Source organism: Diadema setosum, chromosome 5 (genome assembly GCF_964275005.1).
Source record: "Diadema setosum chromosome 5, eeDiaSeto1, whole genome shotgun sequence".
NCBI classification, from domain to species: Eukaryota; Metazoa; Echinodermata; class Echinoidea; order Diadematoida; family Diadematidae; genus Diadema; species Diadema setosum.
Window position 1 is genome coordinate 1,493,127 of NC_092689.1, and position 20,432 is coordinate 1,513,558.

A 20,432-nucleotide genomic window follows, 5' to 3' on the forward strand; every position below is an offset into this window, starting at 1 on the left:
GATGTCATGGCCTCACAACTTAAAGATCTGAAGATTTCCAGGTGTTTTATGTGTTCAAACACAATCATTCCCCATGTAGTCTCAAATCCGTATGGCTTATCGTTATTTTGGGGATATTCGGCCAGAAATAACATTGATATGCTTTTCACTTTTATTGTACACGATCAATGACGTATAACTTTCCTCGTCACAAAAAAGAATAATTTATTGCCATACACAAACGGTTTGATATAGTATCTCCCTATTTACCTTCGGCATTTTGTAGTGTTTTTATGCATTTGTAAATATTGCTGAATACGTCTGACCAAAATTATACACTGCAAAAAGTCCGGTGTTAAATAGTGAACACCGAGCTGGTGTTAAATTTTTGGTGCTCATTTATGGTGTTAAATTAACACCCCCGGGTGTCATTTCCAAATTTTAAACTGTTTTTTGAAGAGTTTCTTAGTAACTGCACTTCTTGTTGATTTTTAATTTAAACAAGACGATCAAGAATTTTACGTTGAAATACTAGATTTTTGAAAAAATGTGAAAATAATTTTACACCAAAGTAACACCAGCTGGTGTGGTCCCTTATTGAAGCTGGACGGATGTTAAACCATTGATATTAACACCAACAAGTATCAAATCAACACCATGTGGTGTCATTTTTTAATTAACACCAGTACAGTGTCAAAACAACACCTGGTACAGTGTCAAATTAACACCACGAAGTGTCAGGTGAACACTTTTCAACACCATCACAGTGCATTTTTAACACCTGTGGGTGTGGTCCTTTATTGAAGTTTGATCGGTGTTAGATTTAACACCCGTGGTGTTAAATCTAACACCCATGTTTTTACAGTGTACTACTGAAAGAACATCAGGTAAAAAGTCTACACAGAGATAATGCGATTTTTTTAATTGAATTTCTTTGAAAGGTGCGTTTGCTGAAAATTTGAAGGAAATGAACAATCGACAAGTTGTACTGGAGAAGAGCATTCCCACTTGGCAATCCAAGAGACTGACAGAATTGGAAACTATAAACAAACGGCTGCTTGCTGTCATTGCTGGTAAGACATGCTATGTAAAATTTTGTTGTGATGTAATAGGTACACACACACTCACACACACACACACATACAGATATACATATAATAATAATAATAATAATAACAATAATCGTAGATAGATAGAGAGACAGACATACCTGTAAATGCATGTTACTTTTCGATTCCGGTTCATTAGAGATATTCATGTAGTATTCTCTCCCTTTTTCGTACAATGCGGTGCTTATAATGGTAGTTAAAATGAACATTAGGCGTAATTACGTGAAATTTAAACATTAAAATGGGTTAACTAGTCAGCATAATATCTAAATTCTCACTAGACTTTAAGACTTTTTTTAAACAGAGTTTTAACGAAATTCTTATAGAAGGATGACAACGGGCAATAAGCTCAGAGAGTGAGAACTGGATCGTTGCACAAAACTTCGCGAGCGTGCGACGCAGACAAGACAATGATAAATCAGTATAGTTCTCTTCTCTTTGTAACAATATCCGGAAGTATTCTGCAAGGCGATTTGACGAATATTTGCCATACTGCATGCTTGTATTCTATATAATACAGGTAATTCCATCGGAACGCCATGCTGTCATGGGAGCCCACACATAATAAATGAACGGACATGGGTACATGCGGCGTGACTTATACTTTATAACGCATTACCTCTGTATATTTTATCTCATTATCATATAATTTCTGTGACGTATTAGAGACATTCTTATACTCAGAGATATAGGCTCCTAGGCGCGGTCAAATTGGCAAAAGATCGAGAAGATGACGATCTTTAAGATCTCAAAGGTTTGTCAGTATGACCGCGCCTATTGTGTCAGATAGGGGGTCCTTGTACTTCATCAATCAAGAAAGAACCGGAATTTAGGGTTATGCAAAAGCCATAAACTAGGGATTTTGTAAGTTAACAAATTTACAAGAATGAGCATTTCAAGCAAAAACCACTAAGTAAATGGATGGCGCAGTGCATCTCAACTCGGAATTAAGCCAAGTCATACCAGGATACTGCAATATAATTAGTCACAAAGGAATGAATTACGGTACATAATTTACATTCAGACCACACTCGGCTGAATATCCAATCGGGTATTCCTCGAATCGGCAATCTTGGCCAAAGACTAACGGATACACAAAAAGACGGAAATTCTGTAACTTTTTGATAGCGGTACAATGCCAAATTTCAAACGTATACGAAATGCGACTAAAAGAAAAAACAAAACAAAGCGAATTGTTTACACTGTTTGAAGGGGTCAAAATACACTTTTACTATTCCTGAATATGGCAGAGAACGACGCACAAACGTTGCAGTAAGTGCAAGTCGGTAATTATTTCATGTTTTTAAGTACACTGTATGCACTCTAAAGAATCCTCAAGTATAAGTTCTGTGAGTTTCACGTTTTTAAAGAACTGAATATCATCTATGTCAGATGATGAGCACAACTGCATGTATTTTACACCTGTCATTAAAAGGGGTGCACGTCACGAGACCGACACCCACTAGTCATAGTACAGCCCACGAGTCATACAGCCCATGAGTTACACAGCTCACGAGTCATACAGCCCATGAGTTCGACACGAAGCTAACAAGGCCCATGCACGAGACCCGTGTTGTATCTGTCGAACTTGTGGGCTGTTTTTAGCTATAGTGTTTGAGTTTGAGTTTGAGTTTATTTATAACAACAACATATACAACAAGAAAGTTTGAATACATATCGTTGTTTACAGCAGCATTAATACGTAGCACACATAACTGTCGAAACAATCTAGAAACATATCGAATATATACTTGACAGTAATGATTAAGTAATCTAAAACTATTCATCATAAAAGAGCTTCATGAAACATACAATTTATGGTAATAATGTACACATTGAGGTCGCTAAAAGAACAAAGAGGTAGTATAGCACAGGTGCTGTAGGTGTTGGTCCTTGAACACAATTATGTTACATAATGAACAAATAAAATACGTGTAAAAATGCTGTTATAACGCTATTGATTTGTAGTACCATTGTCTATACAGATTTAATGTGTTTTGCTAAATTACTGCGGAAAGTCTTCCTGGTATTAATTCTCCTTAATTTTTTTTTTATTTTATTTTATTTTTTTTTTTTTTTTGGGGGGGGGGGCAAAGCGTTCCACAATATTTATTTAACTCCTATAAGAAAGTGAGAGTTGACCATACATAGTTTTACATTTTGGTAGATAAAGCAAGCCTTCTTTTTTGCCCCTTGTTGAAAAAGAATGTTGAATATCTAGTGTCGAATTTATGGGCTTTATTTGCTCACCGCATGCAGTGTCGAACTCATGCTATGCGCTGTATGACTCGTGAGATGGTGGATGACTCATGGACCTGTTTTCAATGTCTAACTCGTGGGCTGTATGACTCGTGGGTGTTGGTCTTGTGGGACGACCCCATTAAAAGTGATTCGTTGAAGGTCGAATAAGGAACAGTTATAATTCAACACAGATAGAGTGAGAACGCTTCATAAAGAATGTGTAGATTCTTTAAAGGTGAATCACTTTGATGAATCAAGAGGAATTTCTCTTGCTTTCCGGATGTTTCGCCGAAGGGGGGGGGGGGGGGGAGGTTACCATCGTTATTCCGAAACACACAAATTCCCTTTAGCTAGATACTCGTTAATCCGAACATTACGTGGCGTTATTCCGAAAGTCTCTTAATCCGTAAATGAAATAGAATTCGTTAATCCGAAAATGAAAAGAAGGTATAATAACCAATTTTAACCAATAGCACTCGGCAAATAAGAATGAAGCTGAAGAAAACACCACTGCGTGACATGTAACGGGCATGGACATGTGTGTGTGAGTGGGGTTTTTTTGTGCATGAAGTATAGAAAATATCAAACATGCTGAGAAAACAAAATTTGGTATTATCATGTTTGCTTATAGTAATTTGTATGTCATAGCTTCATTCATGACTCATTGAATATGGAGCTTTTCCGTCTCATCATAGGGTATGTCCATAACAAATCGCTCTCTTTTTAGTAATAGCTCCAAGAAAAGGCACGTGTGGATTTGTATGCGGGCATGTTTTCTATGAATCAGGGCTTTTTAGCGTATTTTACGTCGAAAAGCTTGGCAAAAAGTTACAAGTATTGGATGACGCAGTGAATTGTCAAGAACACTGTGTTTTTCCACGATGATTATCAATTACGCACGTCTCGTATAGTTTCTATCGTAAAAAGAGCTAGGGTCACGTACAATTGAAACTCTTTGTGAGGGGGAACTACCCAGTCCTTGTGCATTTACTATAAATGTCTAATGAGACAGTCGTAGTCACGTTTGTTTGAGCACGCGGCTCCTCCTATCTTATCTATCATATGAAATAAAACCATAAAAGTCAAATTCTTTGACAATGAGTTTCTTAATATTACTCAACTTGCGTTGTTGTTTGCTCATGATGGGAGTAGGAACAGTCAAGTATGTCTGTGTGCATGGACATGATGTACACTCGTCGTGTCATGTGTTCAATCTGATCGGTTTATGGAACATAATGGCCTTGAATTCACTTTTGTGAAAGCTCTAGTATTCATTATTCATGGGTGCTTTTTAATGCATGGAAATTAAACAGCATATCCACACTCTGCAGAGTGTCTGCCTGTGCATGCAGTGCGTGGTAAAAGAGATTGGTCAGAAGAGAAAAACTTGACCATGCTGAAAAGAAAGAGTGATAATGAGCAATACACCTCATCATGATATGATTAGTGGGCACAGTTTCTATTACCATTGCTGCAATCACGTGCCCTAAATATAGACTATTTACCTATTGTGACTAGACCGAATTAAAACTCTCTTACCTTTCTCTCTCTGCTTCTAAAGACAATAAGTTTGTTTTATCTGATCATAAACCATGTGATTAGAACCACTGCATTTTTTCATCGTTCAGTTACATGATTAGATAGGGGAATTCCCTCGATTCGAAACCTTGTCGGAGAAGCTTAACTGTCTGTCCATGATTGTATACGGTCCATTATCCTTATTCTCGCAGACGTCTGTGGGGGCAAACTTAAAATGAGTGATCTCAATGATGTATCACTGGCTTCGAGCGACGTGTTGCACCAAATCGACACCCACATCGCCAAACCGCCGAACTACGGTGACGGGGAATCGGCGGAAGAAGAGGAGGAGGAGGATCAAAAAGGTACCATAGACATCAGCACCAAGACCACACGTGAGACTGAGGGCAGAGATGAAACCGACGGCGTGGGCGAAGACGACAACGGGAAGAAGGCGATGCCACCTACTACATATAATGTGTGCGATGATGACAGCGACACTACGCGTCGTGCTGATAAAGGAGTCGACGGCAGCCCCAACTTCGGGTGCGAGATGTCTGGCGAAGATAGCGACGAAAAAGTTAATCGTGCTGTTCATGAGAAAGTGGACGAAGAGGAGGAGGCGACGGGGAAGGGAGCCGGCGGTGGGCAGAAGCAGACCGGTGGTTCCTGGGTATTAGTTCAACGGGATGGTGAGGTAGGGAAAGTTATTGATTCACACTTTGATTACCTATTTATTTATGTATATCCACGTATTCATTTCTTCCACACATGTACATGGTGAGGGTAAAGATAGTTTTCTGTTGATGGATAAGATTCATCGGATGGATCGTCATTTTGTCTTCTAACTGAGATTCAAAAAGGTTTGGTGTTTTCTATTTGTTTTTACCACGATACTTTACAAGAAAGCATTCGAATAAGAAGCACATTCAATTTCTTTCTTCTTTTTTTTTCTGGGGGGGGGGGGGGGGAGGGGAGGGGTGCCCATTGTTGTCATTAACGCCCTCAATAAATTGAACGCTAAACACGTTGTGATTGCAAACCATTTCCCCCAAGTGCGTCGCCCTGTATATTGCACGTTGAATTGACTAAAATGTATTCCACTTTGAGTTTTGTGATTATTGTTGATTGTTTGGGTCACTTCTGTTCAAAGTGTAATTTTCACCAGATACGTTATATAGATGACAATGTCCCAGTCCTTATTAACGTTATTAGAGTACTAGGTTTGTTATTATACACTTTTCAAATAAAAAAGTGTTAAATTTTCTATTTCTTTCAACAGAACACACAAAAATACGATTATGATACACTCTCCAAACAAAGTGTCTAATTTTCTATTTTTCTTCTTCAACTGAATGCACAAAAGTAGCAAAGTTCACGGAAATTAAAACAAAATGTGAACTTAGACCAGAGAAATAGCTCCTGTACAGAATACAAAATATTAGAATGTATAAGGCGTATTGCTTCTCCTAATTCAGCGCAACTGGTGGACTGTGACAAAAGATGTCGAATAGACAGACGAAAAGAATAAAATGATTTTCAAAGTCACCTTCCGCTTCGCTTTGTCACAAATTGTGCCACCTATTAGACGGCAAAAGATGATCACGCAGAGGACAGCAGCGTGGATAATATCCCGGCGCTCGTTGACGGCGTCGAAACTGCGATGGAAGAAATGACAAAGGGAGATCCAGGAGCCTTCAGTCGGCTGATTTCCTTCTTGATGACTCTTTTACCTCAGATTCTCTTCCTTGTAGATGAGCTGAAGACGCTAAAGGTAAACAAAAGTAAACATGGTAAACAAAACTCATCAAATTTCGATGATTTTTGTTTTCCATTGTTTACTTTTGATGAGTTTTGTTTACCATGTGAGCTGTTGAAAAGTAAACATGGTAAACAAAATCATCAAAATTTAACATGGTGAACAAAAGTCATTGTGATCATTATGTTTCCCATTCACGAATTCACAACAGCGCTAGTGATTGTACTGGATTGATATCTTAGAATCGTGTAGAACAATATGTTATTAGAGAAATTCATTCAGTTGTGTACATTTTATTCATTTCATTCATCTATTCAAATGATTGCATGACCATTTGTATATTCATTTGTTCATGCATTACTCGTTTTATTCATCTATGTGTTAAAGTGTGTATATGTTTGTGTTTCATTTAATTTTCTTGTATTAATTGTTCTTTTACTGTGATAGTTTATGTGTTCATTTATTGTGCGTGCTTGTTCAGGATGATTAAATATGCGCCTTTATAGGAAGAAACAAATAAAACGAACGAACAAACAAATAAAATCCCCATTATAAGTGGGAAATTTAAAATGAAATATATGATAGAATATAAAAGCTGATAAATGTTTAAAGACCAATAGTAATATACCCAGTGACAGAAGTGTTCGGTGTAACCGACATAACTTTATAATGGAAAAGTTTACATAACCAACTCCATTACATTGCAAACTGATTGACAAATTGCCCTACTTCGACGTAAATAGTCGATGTAGGGCAATTTGTCCATCAGTCAGTGTAGGACAATCAATAAATTTGCCAATCAGTTGCAATGAAGAACATCTCAGCGGAAGAATTTTGTGAATTTGAACAACTCCATTACGTTTAAAATCCATATTTTGGCATTCCCACGCGATTTCACGCGATCTTTATCTGTAGCATACTGTGTGATGAACAATTCAATAAAATTTATTTCCTGTATAGAATATGGATTGTTTTGACTCAATAAGGATTCATGCCTTGACTACAAACCAGTAAGACAAGGAAATTCGACACCATGTATGATTGCAAATATAGAGTAACGCAGAAAGGATTTTTGACACTTTCCCACACTATGTAATCTTGGTCAATGGAATTGCTGTCCCGTGACAAGTGAGTCATGGCTGTGACGCCGCTGAGGTTGATTTGGATCCATTGGTCTAGCTGCGACCTGAAGATGTCTTTCGCATACATACACGTGCACTCACACACACAAAGAAGAAAAAACACGAATAGCAAAATACTTTGCTTGAATCGTTTCACATAATAAAAATGATACCCTATAATTATGTCGTAATCGTTTTCCTGTCAACTATCATTGAAGGCAAAAATGAGGGGACTGATCATGAGAAATCGGCATCTTGAGAGAGAGGTTCGTCGAATGGAAGAAGCGGAAAAAAGGTAAACCTTTGAAAGGAGATGCCTCTCCTTGGTCGAATTGACTGTCATCAATGCAGTGAGGTAAAAAAACAAGCAAACAAAGAAAAAGCTTTAATGCTATGGGAGAAGTTTCATTACAATAAGAACAAGCTTTATAAGAGGTATTTCTTTTAGAGGTGTAATGCATTTTACCCCCCCCCAAAAAAAAAAAAAAAAAAAGAAAAAGAAAAAGTTGCACGTTGCAACCACATGGTGCAAATTAGAAACTTAAACCTAATTGTTACCTCCAAATTGGATCCGATTCTGTTTTATAAACTTGAATGTCAAAATATTCAACTATAACATGAAGTGGCATTCACTTTGGGATTGCTGTTGTTTACTGTAGATGAGAAGTGTAATCACTCTCAATTATCATCTCCCGTGTCTTTTAGTTAGCATTCAACTAAATAAAACAAATACTAAATATATTATTATTATTCTAATCTAATCTATTATTCGGTGTATATAGTGTATATGTATATATAAATTATCAATCTGTCAGTATAGCGATAAATAAAACAGGGGTGGGGAAAATAATGAAACAAAAAACCGGAAACAAAGAAAGAAGCAAACAAACAAAATCCTGCGAAATTCATGCCTTCACAAGAGCTTCTCGTTCATCCTCGTATAATGTTCATTAATAAATTGTCTGCAAAAACCACAAAAAGCAAACCACGATAATAACATTTTGAGTAAATGGCGACTGCACATCGCTTGTATATCGAAGTTTTTGTGACGTTTGGAGCAATTTCATGAGGAATTTCATGGGGAATGTGTTCTCTCTGGGGTTTTATACTGTACACGTCAAAATTATTATAGACCCCTGTCTGGAGTTCGGAGTAATACAGCAGGTGACTATCTTGTTTGGTATGATTGTTTTAGGAGGCAAGTGGAGAAAGTATCCATAGGTACCACAGCGTTGATTCAACCCGAAGCCCCGAGTACCAAGTGCATGGTAAGTGTCTTCAAGATGGTTGTGGAATCATCTGGATTTTGAATTTCGTCCAATGAATGTTCACGGGGAAGTTCGTACAGCCAATCAAAAGTTTTTTAAGTCAAGAAGTTGGCAGTTTTGATATGAGATGAGTGTGTTGGTTCCGATAACTTCATTGCTCAGACTTAGTAACTGATAAACAAAATCACCTCTGTCATATATCACTAACGGTTATGGATTTACTATCTGATATATCCGTTAACGTCATGTCAGGCTTAAGGAGTTGACGGACTTATCAGAGCGCTACGTCCAGGGGAGTTTCAAGGCACCAAATAATACCACCTTCATTGTGATAACTGTATCTGCCACAAGCGTGGGTGAACATCGCATGATATTATCGCAGAATGCTTCTTTTGGTCAGCCCCGGGGTAAGCCCGGCTATCAATCCTGCTGAAAAATAATACAACTAAAAAGATCAAAGTGCCGTCCTTGTTTTGCCACAGTTCTTTTTTTTTAACCCATCTGTAGAGTATAATGTGCGAGATTAAATATTTTCTGGATATCAAGGATCATTACCTTATTGAAATCCACCTCTCATTCAATCATCTTTTTGTTTATGATATCATTTTGCAGGTGTGCGAGAAACGGAAAGAATCGGAAGTAACGGAAGACACACCACTTGCGTCAGAGACTGACTGGAAGAAAGAGGCGCGCAGATTGAAATGCCAGTGTAGGGAGGTAAGAATTCAGACCTTCGTGTTTTGCTGCAGAACAAATTATAATATATATATATATATATATATATATATATATATATATGCTCAATGCTTTTACAACTTTGAGCACTTTTCATCAATCCTCAACAAACTTTGTATTCCCGACGGATATATATATATATATATATATATATATATATATATATATGGAATTTTGTGAAAAAATCAAATGTAGGTTAGAGAACCAAAGTTGGTCGAAAGTGTTCGAGAGAGTTTAAATAAACAAAGGTGACGTAGTTAACAAGACTTCGAAATGAATAAGGTAAATTATGCACTTCAAAATACATGTATGACAATAAACACGTTACTAGACATGCTAGAAGAAAGCGCTCTTTAACTACAGCTTGGGTAAAGTGATCCATGGGTTATGGTGTTTCAAGATATTTCTAGCTTCACGATAATGATTAATCGACACTCTCTTCTTCCATGGCACAGCTCCAGCGCGTGAATCACTCATGGGAGAAGTACACCACCAAGATATCGATGCGACACGAGGCGGAGATGAGGAAGAAAGATGGCCAGCTGGCGGCCACCGAGGAGAGATGCAAGATCCTCGAGAAGAGAATGGAGAGGAAGTTCAAAGAGTATGATCAGACACTGTTTCATCTCAAGAGTATGGAGTCACAACAGAAGGTACGGAGGCTGCCCGCGATGCCTCGAGTTTCACCCATTGTTTCGGTTCGAAGAGTAAACGTTGTATACCAAAGTCTCCGACCAAGCTGTGTATAGATTCATTCCACTATTTATCACATTCCAACATAACACAATGATATCATAGTTAATAGCCAGGACCAAGTTGAATTCTAATAAAAAAAAATACATATAGATGAAATTTCATTGAATTTGATGTGAAACCGCTTAGGTGTTGTGCTCTTCGAAGTGGAATAAAACAATATTATGTTGTTGACAGATAGATTGCCTTCTGCAGTAGATATTACCTTTTTAGTGGAAAGAGAACGTCAGAAATGGATGTGCAATATCCACTTCAAAGTTCGTAGCAACACAACAAGTATACTTAACTGTAATGTATGTACCCCTTACCCCATGCGCAAGGAGAGATTTTATACAACTATCCCTGACAGTTAGATGCAGAATGCAGTACTATAACTGTTAGTCGTAAACCACGGTGTGGACTCACTCTCTTCACACGGTTTTCTACACTCATAGAACGTTGCCGAAAGGTACCGGAAGGAGCGGGACCACTTTCGCCAGAAGACCGAATTGCTCACCGTTCAGCTTGGAGACAGGGAAGACGAAATAAAACGACTCAACGCGGTATGACGCTCATATACATTGTTGGATATGAACATCGGGTTATTTCTTCATCTATACAACATTTTTCGTTGTCTGTTGAAGGTGTCTGATCGGCATTAAGCAAGGGGAAGAATAGCTCTGCAACCTTAAAAAACCCTTTGTCGAAGTAGCCGTTGTTCAGTGATATTGTGAATTGTTTTATAATTTGTAGTCATAATGAGAACAAAGTTTTGTTAGTGACATACATGCACAATGTCATTAACAACTGATTCTAGCTCCGTATGAAATTACTCCAAGATACCCACGATGCATTATTGCAGAATTTGTGCGTTCTTTAATCAGGTTGTTGAGCGCAAGAATGCTCAAAAGGCCGTTCAAGAATCTGGAATAAAGCAACAAGCGCGCCTCGTCGACCAGCCACGCCCCGGCTCTCCCAGTAGAGAACTGGTTCTGGAAGAAAAGAGGCGCTCTGCTGCACCTCCAGCTGGCCACGCCCAGCACTGCCCGGAAGGGCGCCGCGAAGAGGCACTATCGAAACGCGCCTCGGGCAAGGTATCATCACCCCCGCTCTCGCCGAGGGGTCCGCCAGAGCAAGTGAAGGAGGCACCACTCAGTTTCACCAGGAGTGAACTCAAGGACCAGGTCCTACTCTACAGGGAACAGGTTAGTTTCTACCTCATTCCATATAGCATCTGACGATTGGAGAATAACTTCATGTGACAAGACATTGTTCAGCGAGGAAGCTGAGTTTTTCACTAGGTGATGAAGAAGAAGGGAGAGATCTTACCCATTGTTGGTGTTTGTGAAGTAGAAATGGAATATTATATACATAATACTTATGTATCTATCTATGCCTATACAATATGTATTATAATAATTATTCATATATATAGGACCTATATAGAAGTGTATACTGTACATTCTTTCAACGTCATGCATTTTAACAAACTTAGATGTCTATATTATCGCGATGATGTAAGTTGTGTAAACCTATACAGATATTGTCTGCAATTATATAAGTCATTGCTTTCGGGTTTAGCGATATGGTATTGAATTTGTCACCATCGAGTAAAGTCAGTTTAATTTAGTTTACGTCCTTTACTTTTGCGCCCGTCAAACAACCATCTAACAGTCCTTACATTGTACGACTACTGCATAATACCATTTCAGATTTGATATTTCAACCAGCTGGAAAGGGAGCGAAAATCGCCCATCTACTATGATTTGCCACTAAGAGAAGCAAAGTCTCGCAGATCATAATTTCCTTGTATGAACAAAGAATAAGAACGTTTACTCTCGAAATTCAAAATCAAAATGTGGGTGTATTGTCCACAAATTAAGCGAGCACGCAATATCTGCGTAAAGAATCCATTGCTCTATTTCGATCGAAGTAAAGCGCTTGTATAATTTTAAAGCACCATAAATAATCTAGAACACAGATGATGGAGTGAAATGACTATAATCCCTCGCATGGCCATTAATATGAAATCAAACTGGCGTCTATTGCCTGTTGCATAGTGCGCAAATCATGAAATCACAGCTCATCAAGATAGGTGACCCAAATTGTACACAATTGGAATTATGTCATTAATTTTGCAAATTGCCATGGGGGATTTCCCTTGCTCAGCCCACCATTTTGTTTGTATTTCCTCATCGCAGTTACCAAATTTCCGGGATTATAACTCTTATGAGATAAATGGGATAGGTCATGGTGAATCACGTAAGATTTTATTGAATATACTTCGATTTTACGAGGAAATGGGATCTCGTTTATTTTTAAGGGTAGACTTCGGTCAACATCCCCTGACACTCAAGTCCAAGAGTTATAACAACCATTATAAGAAAAAGGAAGTTTGCGTCGTCTACGTTATTCCTCCTTTCCAATACTCTAAACTTCTACAACATGTACAGAGCTGAATACAATGAAGGGTATTTAAACGTTTGAGACATTATGTCAAATTCTATTCTAAACCTATGCCAAGTGTGTCATGTTTATTCCTCTCCACTGTACTGCTTTGTATGCGCACGCGTCGGGCAAGAAATCAACTTTCGACAACACTTAGCAATATCCGACGTCAACATTACGTTGTCGCATTCAATTTTATGGAAGCTACTAGTATTCTATTTCATGATGTGCTTTGAGTAAACACATTGTTTTTGTGGGGATTATCTTTGTAAAAGACCTCAGTTTTGAAAAGGAAATTATGAAAACACCGTGAAAATGAAAGTTGTTATTCGTATGTATCTGATTGTTCCACCTTCTCGACTCTTAACTCCGATCATTAGTTCAGACCTCTCGTCTTTCCTGTTGTTATTTTATCCCGCTTGCCTCGCTGTAGTTCCTATAGCCTCCCAGCGTCATATTTCAGAGAAGTATACACAATAGATAGATAAAATACGTACTCATTAACGCTTTCGAAAGCAAATGCGTAAAACAGCTTCAGGATTATACTTTTAAAGCAAATTTTTCGTCGACTTCAAAAACATTGAAACGGAAGTGATCACGGTAATTTCACCACTTGCTCACATAAATACAGTTATATCTTGATTGTAACATGCTTGATATTACTTTCACTGACGTCGGTCGGATAATAATTGTGTAATCTTTACTAATAGCAATCTTTAGTGAGTGTTGGAGTCAAAGACAAAAACAATGGGCTTCTCCTTACAAGTGAAGATAAAACAAATCGTTCCAAGAATCAAAGTGTCGAATGTTTTGATATAAGTGTCGCGATATCAATTTTAAGTTCATCGAATAATGTTATAAATATCATTGGCACGCGTACAGGATGGACGTTCATCGTCAGTCAACTCGACATTCCTTTGTGTATATAGTACATTGAATTTGAAACACTTCGTAGAAATAGGGGATTCTATGTCGAATGTGATGTTATGCGAGACTCTGTTTTGTAACAAGAATATATGGATGCATTTAAAGAAGTTTAGTGAACCCCTGCGTTTATACACAATTTTGATATTTTTATGCAACTGATTGACAAATTGCCCTAAATCGACGTAGAATTTCATGAATTTGAATAATTTTGATGTTGTACAGATGATTTTACATGTAAATGAATAGTTAATTTAGCTTTTACCATACGCGCTATACGTAGGCCTACTCCTTACTTTAGTTTACATATACACTGTATATAGAGGGCTTTGTACGTGATTGTATTCTTGAATACCATCCCTACATGGTATGGTCATCTTATCGACTCATGACCCTTAAACCATTCTTAAGTAGCCTCGTCCGCGAACTGCATCTAGTATTACGCTGGCAGAAATGAAGGAAAAATATTACGTGGTAACACTTGCAGTACGATGTGTAATCAGGTCGACTGGAAGAGGGCAAAGTTCCAAAGCTGCTGAAAGATTTCTTGCAATAATTGACGAAGAGGCTGCACACCCAATAGTCTTCCGAGACGAAGATTTGAGGCGTACGAAGAAGTGCCCCTCTATAAAGGTGCAAGATTATTAGTGATCTTTGTAAAATGGCGGCGACAGCAGCAGCAGCAGAAGAAGAAGAAGAATCGAATGTGTGAGACACACTCAGAGACTGTCGTGCTCTAGGTGGTGATAGTCTGGAGCCCAAGATGGGTTTATTCGCTCTCTCCGAACAGAGAGGCGCAAGTCCAACCCCTGTGGTGCCTCTCGTTTATCACTACCGAGCCTGCTGCGTGAAGATGCGAGAAAGCATCCCTTATATAGGCGTAATCCATATTATATCTTACGAAACGCACCGCCTCATTAGGCACGGAGTCGTTGCTTTCTTGTTTTCCCCACATTTTTAGGGAAAACCAGGTGAATGTGCATTGGAAGTCAGAATTGTTCAAACCATTCCTTTTGACTATTAAAGACCGAGACAATTAGAGGTCACTATATGGATTGAAACATGTTTGTACATGTTTAGCATCCTCGGGAGGAGCAATAACCACGCCCATTTCACTTTGCACAATCATTGTTTCCTTTTTTGTTTACTTTACGATGTAATTCAAAAGTATTTAGCCATGTCTGTGTATTTACATTTTAGAGTGTATTTCCTAATAATGTTAGCGTATCATAGCAGCTGTGAACGTATAATATGCACAGTGATTACTGATGGTAGAGCAACTTTCTTTATGCTATACATTCATTTTTTAAGACAATTGTTGCTTGAATAGACTTATGCGGTGGAAGTGAATATGGAAACAATGTTAATAATGATGGTCGTGACGACGACGGCAATGAAATAATGGTAATGGCTATATTTAATAGTAACTATAATAACAGTAATGATATCAGTAATAATGACAACAGAGCACCAAATTCTTGTACGAACCATTAATGTCGAGGAAACCTTTTAGGGGCACGCAGAGGAATACAATACAAGAAGGCTATCCGACAAACTTAACTGTAATGCGAAGCGTCATAAGGCAGGGGTAGAATGTTTCCAGAGATTCCAAATTTCGTATTCTGGATGAAAATAAGACGTTAGTGTCATATGGGAGGTGTCACATAATTTTATATACAACAAATGCTTGTGATGATATCTAAGATTGCATTCTCACGCCCATACTTCCAGTCAAAGAGGATGTCCATGAACCTTAATAGCAGAAACAACAACGACAACGGCAGCGAAACAATCACGAGGTTTCAGATATTTCACAAGTCTTCGTGGTCTACCGTAGATCGTTAACAACTTCCCCAGACCTCAATCTACCGGCAATTGCGGTTTCATTGTGGCAAGGATAACTAAGTAATGAACTCTAAACCAAACGCGTGACGCGGTGACGTTAATGAAGACTTTTCCTGTTGAAAATCCCCTCGAGGTTTAAAGTGTGCGTGAGGCAACATCCATTCATCTTCACGACCACGCCCAAAGCCTGAATGGGCGTCTCCCCGCGCATCCTAGTCTAAATTCTGAGCTGTTTGAATGCTTTCTCGTCGTCGTAATAGTGCAACACGCACCGCAGACGTCCAAAATGTGACGGGACAGTCTTGAGAATCAACTCTAGGTCCGAGGAAAGGTCGGTGCGTGTCTCGGGATGGCGCCATCACACCGTTTGATGCATAAAGTGCGTGTCATCCTAGTATCGTGGGGGGGGGGGGGGAATGAACAAACACGCGAATACAAAATTGAAAAAGCAGTCCAGAGTGTAGACTAATACACAACATGCGCAAATACTCCCTGAAAGGTGTAATTGACACGTCATGCATGCCAACGGCTTTAGTATTTGATTTCATTAAATTAACAATGTTATAGCATCATTCCCTACTTTGGAGGTCAGTAATGAATGAGTCACGGATTTTCCTTTTTTTCACATTTCACCTGGGAACAATGTAGCAAAACTGTGGTGTAATGGATATCGTGTACAAATGCATTCAATTATTGAACAGAAGGTCCGACCAGGTTCGATTCGGGGTGCGCTCATTGTTGGACAATATACATGGTCGACCCACAACGTGTGGGTAATACTAATAGCAAGACGTTCTTGAAGAACAGTGCTGATAGGTTAGATTAAAAAAATAATAATTCTTGAATATACTACTAATAACATTGTAATAATAATGGAAAACTAATAATGCTGTGACGTACAGCGCAAAGTGATAACCACTATTAGTCATGTTATGTCTTTTCTAGTATGAAATATTGAGATTCAGTTGTTACTCTATAAGGCATGTGTATATGGACGTTCTTTCGGTTATTATCTATCTATCTATCTTTCTATCTTATCTACTTTTCTGTATCTATATACCTATCTATCCCTGTCATTGCTTGCCTTTATCTACCGTCTTCCTTGATAAGAGGTACTGTATGAGGTACTGTATGTTTTACTCTCCTCACCAGGGCTTACTAGCGCTTTCCTTTTGTTTTATTTTAAAGATGGACGTTTACCGATCAGATTTTCACCAAGAAAGGCGCGATCGTGAGAAAGCCGTGGGCCAAGTGGATTCTCTGAAGAAAGAACTGGAAAAGACGAAAACCAAACTCAAAGACCTGCAAACGGTGAGTAGGGCGAAGGGAGCCTTATACACTAAAGATGGTGATGAAGTTTTGGAGATGAAAATCTGATGCTGCTGCTAATGATGATGATGATGATGACAATGGGCACAATTACACTGATAGCGATAATAACCACGATAAAAGAAAAGAAAATAATGACATGAGTAATAACGGAAACGATGGAAGAATGATTATGAAAGTAACAAAGCATTATGAGCTATTCATGAATTAGATCACTATGAAAACGCAAATGTTGAATCAACATTTAAAAGGGCCGAGGAGTGACAGCATTTTTTGAAGTGTCGCATCCAACTTTTAAAATAACATTTTAAATGTTGAATCTAGCAGGAAAACCAACACTTTCAAAATGTTGTCACTCCTCGGCCCTTTTAAATGCTAATTCAACATTTGTGTTTTTAGAGTGATGATGATTATGATACATTTATATCTTTATTATTTAATATTAATGTAGATTTGAACCACTAATAGAAATATATTGGTAACACAGAAATCACCAATACACGGTTTTACCTACACGGTCTCACACCATTAGTATCAATAATCAATATATTTACCACAGATATGTTTCTTATTGTTAGTTTTGTGTGTATTGCTTTGTTGTTGTCATTCACGCCACAGCGAAGGAAGGTAGAGGCACACAACTTGTACGTCTTGGCACGCCAGCAGGGGCGGGGCGAGATTTTTCCAGAGGAGGCGCAAGAAATGCGACTCCGGGAAATCGTAAGTCTGCTCCTCCAGTTACGATTCCTCCTTCTTTTAATTTTCTTCTGTCCAACTTCTGCTAGTTTCCAGTCAGGTCTTCCAAGTCATTTTGTCCAGCTATAATATTCACCTACCTGTAGCTTTATTAGTATTCACTTCTAGGCTTACAGATAACATTTAAGTATGTCTCAGTGTCTTATGCTCTTTAATTCATTTAAACAATATCTTTGCTAGCAATGGTTTAGTAACCTGGTCATGATCAAAATATTTGTCATGACCACTATATTTGATCGATATTTTCACTTTGAACATATCATACGTTGTCACAAAGCACTCGATAGTTTCATTTGATAAACCTGTACAAATTTTAGCATCCTTTGTGGCTCAGTGAGTTGACAACGGACCATAAACTCTAATTTACAAGGTTCCATGTTCGAGATAGGTGGCAGCAGATCTAGAGCTTAATAAATCGAACTATGTATCATGTAAAAAAAAAATCATGCTCTGTTATGTATTAGCATTTTGATATTTCTAATGCGATGAACACAAGAAGATATATTTCATCAATATTAATCGGCCGCCATACCCCAGTTGCAGATGTGACAGGGTGGTTTTTTTTTTTGTGTGTGTGTGTGTGTGTGTGTGTATTTTTTTTTCTCAGGATTGCTATGGGCCGCGAAGACATATCAAAAGGAGGATAGATAATAAATTCTGGCATGATAAGTTTGTTAAAACTAAGGACGTCTCTATATCGTGCAGTTAAGATATTTCATTCGTGTCTTTTGCTTATTTCTCTACAGCAACAGTCTGCCAGGGGAGGGCAGAAATATCCTGCGTATGGGAGAAAGCAGGTAGAGGATAATGACTACCTTTTGGAGGTAAGAGCGAGAGAAAAGCGTTAAGGGTGTACACGTATACCTAGCTGCTTGAATGTCGAATATTTTTCAGAAACCTCAATTCTACCCCCTCGCCCATGGGGAAGATGTGTACTTCATTACTCAGACACACGTAACGATCATAGTAATTACCGCTGTTACAGTGACAACCGATTGACAACCCATGTGTAAATGATGCCGTCTTGCTATTGAAGCTGCATTTATTGTAATTTCCATGAATATGAGAACTTTGTTAAACGTCTCCCTTGATGGTTGACTGTATTACGCCGTCTTCACTTTCTGCAGAACCTTACATTGCATTGAAAAATGCAGAAGCATTTGAAATTATTTCAACTGAATCTCAATCCATTTTTTTAATGATTTTCACCTTAAAGACTGCACTGTGTCTGCATAAGTCTCTGAGAGAACATTCGCTATTATTACAGTAGATCTGTCAATGAGCTTATAGTCTTAGAATGTATTAAAAAGTCAAACTAGAAACAGAGCAAAATATACAAACAGAACATAACACTCTGAAACGTGATTCTTTTATTCAAACACAGGGACATCTGTACGAAGAGTTATATTAAACCTTCTACACCCGACTCCACACGAAGCCCATATACAAGTGGGCTCGGCAAAGTCCCTTGCTGATTAGTCGAACTGCGCCTCGTATGGGTAAGCCGAGCCCGAGCTGGAGACGAACGCCGCAACAAGAACTTGGCTTTGCTACCTGTCCACCACACCCAGTTCTGAACAGCACAGGGATTGTGAAGTGTTTTATTCAGCTTTGCGTAATAGCCAACCACTACTGGGTCAAGGGAATTGCATTTTACGTGTGCGTGTGTGGATTGGTCAATGTGACTTTATTTCATCAATGATCAAGAATAATTTAATTTGCAAAGTATACATTGTACTTTTTTTTTTTAAAAACAAACAGTTATTGCGGTTTTATATTTGTAATGGTAAAATCTATCGTACCATTGTGACAATTGTGTTGCTGTGTCTTTGTATGATTTTTCAATTGATAGTGGGTAGTAAATACGCGAGTTCTGCATTACAGTTAAACGCTGATCTTATTTTTTTTGTATCCTAGTTTGCTATTTTTTTTCAAGATTCCAATAGAATTTGCTTATTAGAACTAATCATTAGCTGCATACTACTCTGATGTCGAAACAAACGTTTTGCGACTGAACATCATGTTCAAAGAATGTTGTTCCATAATTACTGAGTTGCTTTTCAAGCTATTTCTATGATGGTCTCTACATTGTCTGTTCGAGAGTTCACTCTGAACGTGATCCATAGTGACTATATGGCAAAAAGAAGCAAGTTACAGAAAGATTGTAGGTGGTACCTCAAAATATCTTAGTCATTTGCACAGACATTAGTACAGTGTTATAGTCTTGATTAAAACATACCTCTGGTGATCGGTTATTTGGTGTTTTTCATTTGTTTGTTTGTTTGTTTGTTTGTTTTTTCACTGTTCACGAGACACCCGAGTGGAAATAAATTGTACTAGTTTCAATCCAAAAATATTCAAAATTTTGAATTTGAGGATTTGTTACTTGCTTCTTCTTGCTATTGTAGGTCAGTAGAAATATCCGTATGTGTCGCCTTATATGCTGCGCTGTGAGCTTTGGCTATGATAGCAAATATGTATTCGCTTTTACTGTGTAGTCACTGGTATTTGAGATATCACTGATTTCTTTGGTATGTTTAGCTCCAACGAACTGTAAACAGAGAAGTTCCTGTTGGAATTCCATGTACTGCAGCAATACTTTTACGATGACCGGTATAGCTACGATATTATAACAAGTTTGAAATAAACAGAAAAAAAAAAACCCACA

The 20,432-nt window shown here is 38.1% G+C and overlaps 1 protein-coding gene across 1 annotated transcript; it reads left to right on the forward strand.

The window, feature by feature from the left end:
* Nucleotides 1–5,063: 5,063 nt before the first annotated feature.
* Nucleotides 5,064–19,510, forward strand: LOC140228405 (uncharacterized). The gene is made up of 12 exons (XM_072308625.1): nt 5,064–5,544; nt 6,436–6,621; nt 7,946–8,022; nt 8,923–8,995; nt 9,608–9,712; nt 10,186–10,383; nt 10,918–11,025; nt 11,347–11,667; nt 16,868–16,990; nt 17,627–17,728; nt 18,511–18,588; nt 19,149–19,510. The coding sequence occupies exons 1-12, from the start codon at nt 5,083–5,085 to the stop codon at nt 19,173–19,175; spliced, it is 1,860 nt and encodes a 619-aa protein (XP_072164726.1). The 5' UTR covers nt 5,064–5,082; the 3' UTR covers nt 19,176–19,510.
* Nucleotides 19,511–20,432: the final 922 nt, after the last annotated feature.

Bases quoted from the DNA above. Each gene is read 5' to 3' on its own strand.
- LOC140228405 (XM_072308625.1), top strand. From the start codon at position 5,083: ATGAGTGATCTCAATGATGTATCACTGGCTTCGAGCGACGTGTTGCAC. The intron at 6,622-7,945 runs GTAAACAAAAGT...CTATCATTGAAG, and splicing joins ATGAGCTGAAGACGCTAAAG to GCAAAAATGAGGGGACTGAT. The intron at 8,996-9,607 runs GTAAGTGTCTTC...ATCATTTTGCAG, and splicing joins CCCCGAGTACCAAGTGCATG to GTGTGCGAGAAACGGAAAGA.